The sequence below is a fragment of the Rhinolophus sinicus genome, chromosome 14 (assembly GCF_057876585.1).
Source record: "Rhinolophus sinicus isolate RSI-liver-muscle chromosome 14, RSI-T2T, whole genome shotgun sequence".
Taxonomy (NCBI): Eukaryota; Metazoa; Chordata; class Mammalia; order Chiroptera; family Rhinolophidae; genus Rhinolophus; species Rhinolophus sinicus.
The window spans coordinates 118,576,657-118,590,053 of NC_142514.1; the positions used below are offsets into that span (position 1 = coordinate 118,576,657).

At 33.5% G+C, this 13,397-nt stretch overlaps 1 protein-coding gene across 2 annotated transcripts in view; it reads right to left on the minus strand.

The window, feature by feature from the left end:
- The window catches only part of CNTN5 (contactin 5), a 1,286,475-nt gene continuing 1,273,078 nt past the window's right edge, over window positions 1-13,397 (minus strand). For both annotated transcript variants that reach the window (XM_088791491.1, XM_019741696.3), the window contains 3 exons: window positions 13,013-13,125; window positions 7,091-7,259; window positions 1-2,725 (listed from right to left, as the gene is read on the minus strand). In XM_088791491.1, coding sequence (XP_088647617.1) covers window positions 2,622-2,725; window positions 7,091-7,259; window positions 13,013-13,125 — 386 coding nt within the window. In that variant the 3' untranslated portion in view covers window positions 1-2,621. The remainder of the gene's footprint in view (window positions 2,726-7,090; window positions 7,260-13,012; window positions 13,126-13,397) is intronic.

Genomic DNA, 13,397 nt, shown 5'->3' on the forward strand with positions numbered 1-13,397 from the left:
TCAATAAAAAGAGAATTATTTATTAAAAAGATCTAATGTTACAAGAACAGTACACAGAATTATTATCTGACTGTGCCTTCCACATAGTATATACCCTTATATATGGTACATATATACAGACTGTATACAATATATTTAACGGTTTGACATGGGATCCACAGTACCTTCATTTGGGTATGCAAAACATTCACTTTCATGGAATTTTTAATCATGAGGAGTGTTTTTTTCTTCATAGTTCAACTGACATTATACAAAAATACAGTCTCTAGTGATTTAAGACTGTGCGGTTATTATTCCATCCAAAGAAAAATAAAAAGCTCACTCAATATTGCAGCTGAAAAATAATGTACCTTGATAAGGAATGCTATTTTGTTTTCTACAAAGTAACAAGTATGCAATACATAAGTACATAAACATTTCAAAACTGTTTTTAATAGGTTTATGATGCAAAATACATAATCTGCATGTCGAATAAAAACATCCCATATCTTTGATTCCTGTAAGAATACAACGTCAGACATTCTATATTTAAACATTCTGTCAGATATACACCATCCATCAATTAGTTGGAAATATTGTTTAATTTGAATTTGCCATATACTAACATTGTATTTTATTGGGCTTTGTTTTATGAGAGTTTCAGTAATAACTTGATTCTTCAAGTCCTTCACTAAGTTTAGTATAAAACACCATGGAAAAGGAAGAAAATGGTTGGATTCATCAAATATGAAGTAAAAATTATTGCCCATTCTTTAATATTCTTGCTGCATTTTCTTTCCAGATATACAATTTGCTCCTGTAAGCTATACTGTCCTTGGCAAAGCTCATATTTTGCCTGCTAAATAGTTATCATCCCTCTATCTGCAAAGTCCAGCCTCTCCCACTCCAAAGGAGGTGCTCAGGGAAGGCAACGTGGTCATTATTACCCACTGGCTTCACTATGCACCATCTGTAGTCATTTAGTATAATAATCTGTTAACTAAAATAGTCTTTTAAATTACTTCTTGTTTGTTTAGGGGTGTCTTAGACACAATTCCCCCCAAAGAGAACGAGTAACCAACATAAATAGTTGTACTGTGGCTCTGAACCCAATCTTTTAGGATATTCAGAACAGAAACTCCAATCTCCCCTTTGAGTCTACAGGACCTAATCTGTAGAGCCAGCGGTTTGAGCTCAATATTACTTCATTTGCTTGCTGTTAAAGATGCAAGTAGAATTAGCAGGTTTAGATTTTATAAAAGAAAAGAAATTACTTTTTGTTCTCATATTAACATCACCTGTATTTTCTCCAGGCTGTTTTTTGGTATATGACTTTGCAATAACTACCCCTTCAGACATCTTCTTGGGTGTGATGCAAACGCTGGCAAGTTCTCTTGATGGTTAGAACTTCTGTAAGATATCATTAAGTAGAAAACTTTCACCTCACTTTCCAACAACTATCTAGCATCAATTAGGTTCAGGTTGACTTCTCAAAATAGCAAACGGGGCTCACCTTGTACTGAAGCCTTGTTTCCACAGCTTAATTTACAAAAATCAATTTATCAGAGAGATCCTCTTTATTTTAACAGGTTGTAAGATTTTATAAGCTGTGATGCATAGGACTGTTTAAAAAAATCAAAATTTATTTGTTATGCTTGAACCATTTTAATCCAAAGACTTTATGTGTGCACAATTATTTGCACAACAATTTTTCATTGTCCTTGAAATTCTTTGCAATTAGAAGAAAACCTTGAACCTAATTCAACATGTATTTTGGCAGTAGGTGCGGAAATGTCCTGTATTCATTTCATTTACAAGTTAGCACCCTTGGGAGCAAGTCAGTGTCTGCAGTTTTTAGTAATCATATTTTTTGTGACTTTAAACTACCTTTTGTTATTAAAAATAAACATTTACTATATTTGCAGCTAGATAACATAGTACTTGATGAAAAATAATAGCACTTAAGTTCATTTGGACTCACTTTCTATTCACCTTGCACTAATATAAATGGCTTATTCCCTACGCTAATAACTTGCTCTAGGGATGCATTTAGAATAGCATATTGATAAATTTTGCTATTTCACTATGCAGTCATACAATATTTTTCAAGAACATTTTTGTGTACTTATCCTATAATGAACCACACAACTGAAGTATTTTTTCATATCTCCTACCATTTTGTCAACTGGAACAGTCAGTTAAAGGGAAAATGAAAAACAATAGACTCAGAGTCTTAACCAAACTTTTCATTCTCGGTTTTGTATTTGTGTTTGTAACAGATCTGCTAGAAACCAGTTACTTAAAAAATAGATGGCACACACTCAGGGTCATCAGATATAAAAATCAAATTCCAACATATTAAAAAAGTAAAGAATACATTTGACAGAAATTATCTTTGCTTTAAAAAAATCCATTACATACAATCTGCATATATTTTTGGACCAAGAATAGTCCTCTCCATTTACAAAAAACAAACAAAAACCTGATGGATGAGTAATATTACCGCCAACCTCCTGTAAGTGCACCATGTATAGTCCCAAGTTTTTAAAGCTTATCTCAGTGTCCTGGGTCTCCACTTACACTACAATATTCATCGCTATTATCAAGGGAAAGCAAAGAAAAGCAAATTAAGTCTGCAGTTTTCACCAAGAGGTTGAAGGAATCATCAATGCCAAGAGCAATGTTACTGATGATGAAGACGTAGAGAGAGTGTGGAGGGTTGGCTGAGCACTAGTAATTTTTCCACCTGTGAAAAAAGAGAATCATTAAATGGAGAAAATTATTTTGTTTTGCTAGAGCTAGGAAAGAGCTGTTTTTAGGTGTGTAAGAAAATGAGTGCGACATTGGTCCTGTTTCTTAAGAGTGTTCCTAGTATTTATGAAACAAGATATTATTTGGGGTTCCCAAAAGCTTTATGGAGGGCAGAAATATACATGAAGTACTGTATTAAAAAGGCTATGTCACATCTAAAAAACACATCTAACCAGGAGATTCAGTATAAGTTTCACCAATGATGCACTAATAGAAAAAAATCCACATTCCACGTATGAAAAATTAAACAATTTCTATAGTACATAGTTGAGGAAATGGAGCAAAAATAATTAGTAAAAGTTTGTGACAATAAGAGTTCAAATTTAATTACTTCAATTTTTTCAATTTAATAATAACATTGTTTAACTTATTTAAGGATCATTGACTGATTCGACATTTCAGTTAAGTAGGTTTAAATTCTAGATTCTCATGCCAAAGTTGGCAAAGGAGAGTCATCTTTCACCATTCTTAAAATCAGGAGAAGTTCTTCCTTCTTGAGACCAATACACTGTATGCAGTTAATGAATAAAGGTCGTTGTTTGAATGAACTGACTGATCTGAATTGATTATTCTGAAGTAGTTTTGATAGCTCTACATAATCACAAACTAAGTACTACCCTCAGATCTAACTTTGGGAATGGTTCTTCAAGCCAAAATCTTCTGAAGTCTCATCATCGTCATGATTGATATTTAATGAATGTTTACTACATGTGATGCACTGTACTAAGCCCTTTACACATATTATCTTATTTAATCCTTCCAACATTCCTATGCAGTGAGTACTATTATTTATGCCTCTGTTGCAGATGAGAGAAATAGGTTTAGAAAGATTATAGAACTTGCTTAAAGTCACGGAGTTCGGGGTTAGTGGGACCAGATGCTCTTATGTCTTGTCTTTCTTTAAACAATGATTGGCTTTGGTTAAAACCTTGGTTAAAACTTTAATGATAGATTAATAATAAAATCTACTACTGAATTTTTGGAATTGTTCTTCTGTTAAGTTATCCTCTCCAGCCATATTAAGTATTAGAGGATTTGGGGTGTGATTTTCATTATAAAAATAGAGTCAAATTTATTTTCTAGATGCTTAAGACCTGAAGAATATTTGTTTGGTAAGTCACACACATACAAAAGCAGTAACTCTTCTTTCCTTTGAAAATTTTTACAGCTAAGGCACTACTAAAACCTGTTAATCAACATACTGGAGAATGTTACCTATATTTTGACTTGTACAAAATGAAATTATTGTGAAGTGCATGGCCACATGTGAGCTATAAGAAAAACATGATGATAAAGCCTTGTTAGAGTGGTACATGCATGCTTAATAAATAAAAAACTGAAAACATCCTTTCCATTTATTTGAGAGTGGCTGTGCCCTTTTTAAATCAACTTACGTGACACAAAAACATCTCACTTGTAGAATGCTAAGTAGGGTCTATGTCTCAAATTTCACATAGAATCCATAAAGCAAAAATACATTATTTTGGTATAGCAAAACAAAACAAAAGACAACACTGGACTAAGTTTTAGTCACAGCTGTAAAACTATTTTACTTTAACAAGTCATTAAACTTCTTAGCCTTTTAGTTTTTGGGAAATAGGAATAAAACCAATAATTTCTCATGTTTTATAGTCTATGATAAACAATACTATGAGATTACAGTTTGTTGAAACTCAGGAAATGGTTGCACTGGTCAAAGTGTTTTAACTAAAACATAAAAGTAGATTAAAAAAAATACATGTAGTCACGGGATGTAAAATACAGCATAGGGAATATAGTCAATGGTATTGTAATAACAGTACGGTGTTAGAGGGGTGGTAGACTTGGGGGAGTTATCACTTTGTGAAGGGTGTAAATGTCTAATCATTGTGTTGTTTTTGTACACCTGAACTAACAATAAAAACAAAATAAAACTTGCCTTTTTTTTTTTTTAAAGACAGGGAATAGAATTTCGAGTTAATTAAAATATAAATGGGAGAATCAAGGTCTTTATAAGTACTTCCAAGCTTGGGGCTGATCTTAATTGAGATGATACTTTAGAATCTGATTGTGTTAGAGTTTTGAAAAGGACCTTGGAGAGTCAGAGAATAATAAAATACCTAACTCATGAGGTTGCTGTAAGGATAAAATAATATAAAAAAACACCTAGTGTAATGTAAAAAATATAAGTAGGGCTCAGTAAAGGCTGTTTGTATTGTTATTATTAGAAATTTGAAACAAAGAAGAGAGTTGTCATCTTTTTCATTTTTCAAAATGATTAGTCTTTCCAGGTGCTCTGGAAGATTTAACACTCACATCTAAACAATTCAATTGTGAACTAATCAATGTAGAGATGTTATTACCTTTCTTGCTCTTAAAACTATACTTTTATAAATGAATCATAAACTGTATTAATTTTTTGTGTGGCCACAATATATTTAAATTCTTAAGTCTTTTCATTAGAATTTCTGAAAAAGTCAGATTTCCCGCATTTTATGTTTTTAAACCTTTATCTTTTCATTATGAAATAGTTTTGGATGTACCAAAAAATTGTAAGACTAGAACAAATAATTCATCTCAATTTCTTAAATGTTTATGTTTTATTATTCTTCCTTTATTAGTCTCTCTATAAATATACACATTTTTCCTGAACCATTTGAAAGTAAGTTGCAGACATCATGTACCTTTATGCCTAAATACTTTAGTGCAGTTTCTAAAAATAACATATTTTCTTATCTAACACAGTACAATGTTCAAAAACAGGAAACTAATGTTGCTATAGTATCTCATCTACAGACACTATCAAAATTTTATCTACTGTCCCAATAATATCCTTTATCTTATTTTACGTTTTTATGCAAGAACTTACTTGTCAAGTATCATGTCAACAGCTTTTTCTCAAAGTTTCAGTCTATTTTATTACTTATTTCTTACATTTGCCTTGTATCTCACTTTATGGCATCAAAAGAATTCATCAGCAATGCATCGGGTCTTAATCCAAATAGATAAATATATTGAATATAATAGAGCCAGACGCAGAATCATACAGGATATCACTGGATACTTCTCTTTAGAGGTTAACAATTCTGCTTGGGAATGATTGCTCAGTAAATAATGCTTATAATTACACATTAAGTAAATGCTCATTACCCATGTTTTTATACAAGGCTTTAATGAAAATTGCCTAATACTTTCTTAATGAAACATTTGCAAATTTAATTAAATCTTCTGCTTCCTATTTTGATTACATCAATGAAATGGTTACTTTCTTCCAAATTTGTGAAATTTTCCCTTCCTGTAATCAGTTTTCCCTTGTTGGTGTAATAATGATGGTAGTGGTGAAGACATGTGGCCTTGGAGACAAGCATACCTGGGCTTCAACCCTGGTCTGTCCACTTAAGTAATAGTATGATCTTAGGCCACTTACTTAAATTTTATCTGTAAAATATGAATACGTAATGCCACCTACCTCATATGATTGTTACTAAGATTAAATAAGATTATGTACGGAAAGCACTTATTTTCATGCTTGACATCTAGTAAGGGCAAAGTAAAAGCTGGAAATTATTAATATTGCTAACAATTACAAGGATGCTTAAATAATTTCTGGGGATCTACTGCACAGCATGGAATTTTAGTTAATAATACTGTAGCATATACTTGAAAATTGCTATGAGAGTATATTTTAAATGATCTCACCACAAAAAAGAAATGGCAGGTATGTGATGTGATGGAAGTGCAAACTGATTCTATGGAGGTAATCATTTTGCAATATATAAGTGTATCAAATCAACACATTGCACACCTTCAACTTGCACAATATTATATGTTAATTATATCACAATGAAGCTGGGGAAAAAAAAACACAAAAAAATTATGCTCCATAAAATTGATAATTTATTTTGAAATCAATAAACACGATTACATTTTAAAAAGCATTCTCTGTAAACTCTCCTGTCCCTCACTCTCCATTATTTAATGATAAAGTCAATCAAGACAATAGAGAAATAGGTATGTCAAACTAGGGCAATATCGGTTTACAAGCAATATTTCAAAACCCAAATGGCCAGCAAGGTACTACTTGAGACCAGGATAGCAAGAGAATTTCACAACTAAGAAAATTTAAATGAAAATGTCAACTCTTTCTGGATTTGTAGAAATTCTGCCGTTGTGGGCAGACTACCATGGTTCACATTTATCAGAGGATGATCTAGCAATCAGAGTGAAAAAAGAGACCCTGTAATCCATCATATTTATGAGGTTTATACCATCTTGAAATTTTGGGTGGTCATCAAATTAAGCCTATTATATCAAAACTTACCTGAATATGATGGTACCTTGATTTGGGAACTAGCTGTGCCATCCCCTCCTTCACTACATGCTCGAACTTCAATAATATAGACTCCAGCATCGGGGAGTGGTACTACTGCTTGAGGTTTCTGTGTTTCAATAACTTGACTGTTGCTGTGGCCCTCTTGCCTGTAAAACACCTAGGAATAATAACAGGGATTTAAACAATTGATATTCAATTAAGGATCTCAAATGTTTATTAACTGTCTATTGTATGTCACACTCTAAGTACAGGGAGCTCATAGCTTAGGCAGATATATAAGCAAATGTAACGTATGTGTTAAATGCCACAATGGAAGTATATTATAATAGATAAGATACTATGGAAATATGGAAGAGAGAGTTTAATTCTGTCTGTTGATTAAGGAAGGTTTTTCAGAGGAGTTGATGCCTGAGCTAAATATTTAAAGATGAGTAGAATTCCCCAGTTGGAGAAGGGAAGGAGAAGAAATCTAAGAAGAGATAGGAGGAGATTGAAGTATATATCCAAGCAATAAGATACCATAGCAGTAAGGTGAGAGAAGATGTATGGGAAAACGCATGAAAAATGAGGCTAAAGAAGTGTGTAGCAAGGGGGCAGATCACTGAACATCTTTTATTCTAGTTATTGAAATGAATAGTATACTGAAGGAGTAGTCAAAGCTGCCATCTTTAAATGGTTTGAAAGAAATAAAAAAGAAAATTTGATCAATGTATCAATAATAAATCCTTAACCATGAAGGAAATGGCCGAGAAGTTAAAAATTTTATTAACTGTTTTTACTTTTGTGGTTGCTTGCTTTTTGTTGAACTGACAGCAAAGTTAAGCCTTTTTAGGTATCTGTCTATGGTACTAGAATTGAACATGTATTCATGGCAGAGTTTCAGAACAACAAATTAGGACACAGAATTATCCTCATTATCCTGTGTTTACATATAAAAAATTAAGGTCACAGAGGTTATGTGATTTATATAAGATCATGGGGCTAGTTAGGGTAGAAATTACATTAGAAGGTTAATATTTTGATGATCAGCTCAGAGCTGTTTCACTATATTGTATTGTTCCTACTCATCTATCTCCACCAAACCATTTTAAAAAATTATTTTGGTCTAATAGTCAAGTAGCAGCCATTAAGATACATTTAAATGCATTTTTATTGTTTCATTGTTTTTTCATAATTGTTGGTATTATATGATTACTTTGCATAATAAAAAGAGCAATGGCTTTGCAGTCATAGAGATATGGATTCAAACCAATCTTCTGCAAAATAAAAACAATCTCCTACACATTCCTGTTTGGGAAAATTTAGGCAAATTACTAACATTTCTAAACCTCAAGTGCCTCTATTATAGAGATAATAACACTTATTTCATAGTTTTGTTCGGGGAATGAAATGAGAGGATACACGTAAAACACCTAGCACAGGACCTGGTGTATGGTAAACTTACTAAGAGAAAGCTGCTTCTGCTTCATCATTGGTAATTGTGAATGACAGTACTTCATTTGAAAAATACAAGATGGGCTAGCATGGGAAGCTAGACAAAAAAAATTTTTTAAATATTTTTTTCTTATAAAAATTTGTTTTGAATTTGAGTTACTCTACATACAAAAAAAAAAAAAAAAAAAAAAAAAGATACCTTTAGGAAAGCATTATTTTTATATATTGAAGCCTGCCTGTACTTGCTCCTCCCTTCTATGTTCTGATAACATATGTTCTCTCCATTTCACTTACTTTATCTTCCATGAATTTAAATTTACTTCAGGGTCTTGGGAGAGAAGTAACTTCTCTATAAAAGTATATAACACGTGCAATAATTGTATCCACTGGAATCCTTATAGGAAAGGAAGCCAAAGCCTCAATGTGGTTACACAGTAATAAGAGCATCATTGAACATTTATTGGGCATCTCATGGGGGCCAGGTATAATGCTATATACTGGAGATTCATCAGAGAACAAGACCACGTGGTTTCTACCCTTATGGCACTTACAGTCTAATACCTAATGGAGACAGATAACAATACAATGAAGTGTGGTATGTACTGTAATAGAAAACATATTTGACGGTAAAGCAATCCACAGAGTGAATACTTTGTCAGGATTTGGAACACTTGAAGGATGTCTATAGCATGTTCTTTTGGCTTAAAAAATGACAATTGTATCAGAATTTATGCTTCTCATTTTGACTGTAGCAGTGTAATGAATTAGAATTCGGATCATCCACATGAGGCAATTAGAAAGCAAATTTATGGCAATGGGAAAGTATGTAAATTGGTGAGGACTGGCAGGGGAGTGACTATTTTAGAGGACATTTTGTTATTATGGTTCAATAAATTACAATTCTTATGACAAAGAAAAATGCAGCCAGTAATGCATATCGAATTTTGCTGTAAAATCCAGAGTTGAAGAAAAATTTGTGGATCAGTTGAGATTTAGGAACAAAAGATAAAGACAGGAAAACTATCAATTAATGGTAGCAAAAGGAGTTTGAGATTAAAAGTGGCTTTTATCAATACATCCAGGGAGATGTAGTGCTGAGTTGGTAGGTAGGTATACTAAGTGAAAAGATACATTAAATTCATGGTTAGTCTTAGGTGCTTTAGAGAATCTTGGCTCATTTTAAAATCCTGATTTAAAAAAGATGAATGAGAATGAGAAATATGAGAAGATTAAGGAGTTATCAAGACCTGTCAGAAATAGTAATTGACAGTAAGAGGTTAGGGAGTACTTTGAGAATCTGAACACTTATAGATTGGCAGTTGTGATGACAGCTATCTTTTGGCATAAAGGAAATTGTCTAATGTATTGTCAAGACTATTCTCAACTTTTACTTAAAAACTGAGAGCAGTGGATTATCCAAAGAGATTTTCATAAACAAAAAATTAATGCAGTACTGCAAAACTCAAAGACGTTATTTGGAAGTGGCTAGCCTATATGTTTGCTGGTTACAAAATACTGGGGTGAGTATGCTTAAAAATATAACAGAATAAATTTTTGCTGGTTCTATCCACAAGTGACCCAAAAAAGGATGGATTGTATTAAAGGGAAGGCCTATTCACCAGCTGAGAATTCTGGGAATAGTCAATGGAGACAATTGCTCTTCATAATAGAGATTGAGGGTTCTGAATCTCCAGTGGCAAAGGGCAGGTGAGGAGGAGTCAGCAAGATGAATAAAATCTGGATGAAAATAAGTTGGAAAGCACAAGTACCAGTGAGAAACTACTGGCTGTAGGGTTGCTGAAAGCACTTTTAAGAACAGGATCTTGTTTATTCATTCATCTACCAATGGACACCTAGGTTGTACCTATGTCTTGGCTATTGTAAATTTTCCTGCAATGAACATAGGAATACATACATATATTTTTGAATTGAATGTTTTTGTTTTCTTTGGTTAAATATCCAGAAGTGGAACTGCTGGGTGATCTGGTAGATCTATTTTTAGTTTTTTGAGGAATCTTCATACTGTTTTTCATAGTGGTTGCACCAAATCTTGCCATTTGTGACAACATGGATGGACCTAGAGGTTACTATGCTAAGTGAAATAAGTCAGACAGAGAAAGGCAAATATCACATGGTTTCACTTATATGTGGAATCTAAAACAAAACACAACAAAACAAAAACAGACCCATAGAAACAGAGATCAAACTGATGGTTGCCAGAGGGGAAGGGGTGGCACCATGGATGAAACAGGTAAAGGTGAATATAGTCAATAACACCGTGATAAGGTTGCACAGTGACAGATGATTACTACACTTAGTATGGTGATCATATTGTAAGGTACATAAATATCAAATCATTGTATGGTATACCTCAAACTAATATAATATTGTATACCAACTTTACTTAAGAAAAAGAAAGAATAGGATCTTGAATAGGACCTGAGGAAATAATGTACAGAATGGTGTCTATAGTTAATAAAAATAAAAATTAAAAACGAGCAGGACTTCCTTACGGGCAATTTTTAGATGTTTACCTGTACTATGTGTTTTTCATTCTACCACCCCCCACCAAAATTTCCATAAATTCTGATAGATATATTTGACATTACGTGATTCCTCTCTTAATTTTTAAAAAATATTTTATTATGAAATTTTCAAGCATAACGAAATGTAGAGAGGATACTATAAGCCACTATACATGAGTTTTTTAAATTTTTTAGTTCATGGGAATCACAGGAAAGACGCTGAGTCCCATTTTTAGTCTGACTAGAAGATGAAGAAAAGCTCTACGATCCAGGAAATCAATGAGACAAGAATGATCGTGGACTTTAAGCTCCCTGAGAAGCTGGAGAAATTTCACAGGGTGTCGATTACAATATCTATCCAGGTGTACATGTATCTCAGTAGTCTGGAAGGCCCTCATTGATATCTAAGTTGAATAAACAAACAAAAACATCTGTCTATATTGTTGGATACCTCTAGTAGGGTCAACACTAATTGACTTATTCATCCATTCTAAAAACGTTGGGGATAAAGAGATGAGTAAGACAGAGTCCTTGCCTCAATCACATATAGCCTGGTTGGGGAGACAGTCACATATAAAGAGGAAGAGCAATGACAGTGACAAAAGGGACAACTGTGAACAAAGAGTAGGGTCACCTCACCAGGGACACCCATGTTCAACCTCATGTATTCTCCAGGTCATATGGTATTTATCTTCTCACCTGAGAGGTACCTAAGCCAGATGGCTTTTCCAGGCAGCCATATGCTTTCATCTAGCTCTTCCTAGTGTTCTATTTGCCACTCCAGTTTGGGAGATTGCTTGCTATAGTTCTAATATTAGATTGGTTCTTGGATGGTCTGTCACCCTTATTGGCCATACCACTACCCCTAATCATTGAAGGGTATATTTGCCTTAGAGGACAAGTTGTGAGGACAAGAGAAGGATATGGAAAGAAAACTAAGAAAAGGTTCAGAAAATGTCTCACCTGTCCTTCTCCAAAAGATCAAATTCGATACCCCTGAGGATTATGACAGATTTGAGTGTGTGTATTTGAATGTGAGGGTGTTTGTGATCCATACCAATTACAGTCTGTAAGAGTTCTACAGTTCATGTCTAAAATATTCTTAATGGAAATTATTTACCTTAAAAAATATGTTCCATTCATAACTTCCTCAGTTTTTAGCTTCAGTATTTTAGCACTTTCTATACAAAATACCATGTTACTGTCTCTGGTAGTTGAAAAGCCACCTAAATGATGCTTTTCTGTCTAAGAATTATCATTGGAATATTTTTCAATTCTGCTATAAATAATATTCAACTAATGATTCTGTATGGAATTTAAGACAATAAATACAATCTGATGTTATGGAACACGAATTTGAAATTCAGCCAAGTCAATACATAGGTCACATATATTTTAAAATCACAGAGAAAGTTTTTCAAGAACTGTGTAAATGTTTTCATATTTCCAGATCTCCTGCTGACATATAGAAAGATAACCATATGCAAAATGTTACATCTATTTTGAAGCTTTCTGTCTCTCTCCATGAACCTCTTATCCAGTTTGTTGGCCCTATCATTTTTCTTTTGCTGTTTCTTTGCAAATACAAAGTCTTTCTACTCAAACTAAGTTGTCCAGTCTTTGCTATCTGCCAGCACAGTTTGTCTGTGGGGAGAGAATGCCAGGATACTCTACCTATGTTCTGCTTGTTCTGACACTGCATCATGGGGCCCTCTACTCAAATTGTTGCTTTTTTTCCTCATTCCCTTCCTATGTCTTGTGCAGTTGAAACTGATTTTGATTGCCTTGGCTTCCTCTGCAGGAAGGCTCTTTCTACAATATAGGTAAAAAATGATTGAGAAAAAAAATGGCATGTTAATGTTTTTTTTTTTATATATTTTATTAATTGTACATCCTCACAACAACAGCTTTTGAGATGAGTGTCTATTCAAGAGAGTGAAGAAACACTGACCTTGTAGCCCATGACTTCAGATTCGTTGGCTAATGGTCTGACAGGTTCCCAGACCAGAGAAAGCTGAGAGCCTTGCTGCTCCCACCTGAGGTTGATAGGTGCTTGACTAGGGGCTGCAAAAAAAAAAAAGTGAAAGAACTGACAAGTAGTCTTAAATACATTCCCTCACTTAAATCCTTGTGAGTAATTCAGTCTTTTCATGTGTTTAATAGTTGGTTGGTACCATAGGCTTCCTTCCAGATAGAGTCAGATAAAGAGGGTTTTGCTCCAGGAGTGTCATTTTAATAGCTATGCTACTGAGCTTTTGAACCTGAATCCTTTTATCTCCCTTTTGTGTCAAAATCGCTTAGCCTTGTTTCAAAGGACAAGAATCTTTATCCACTGT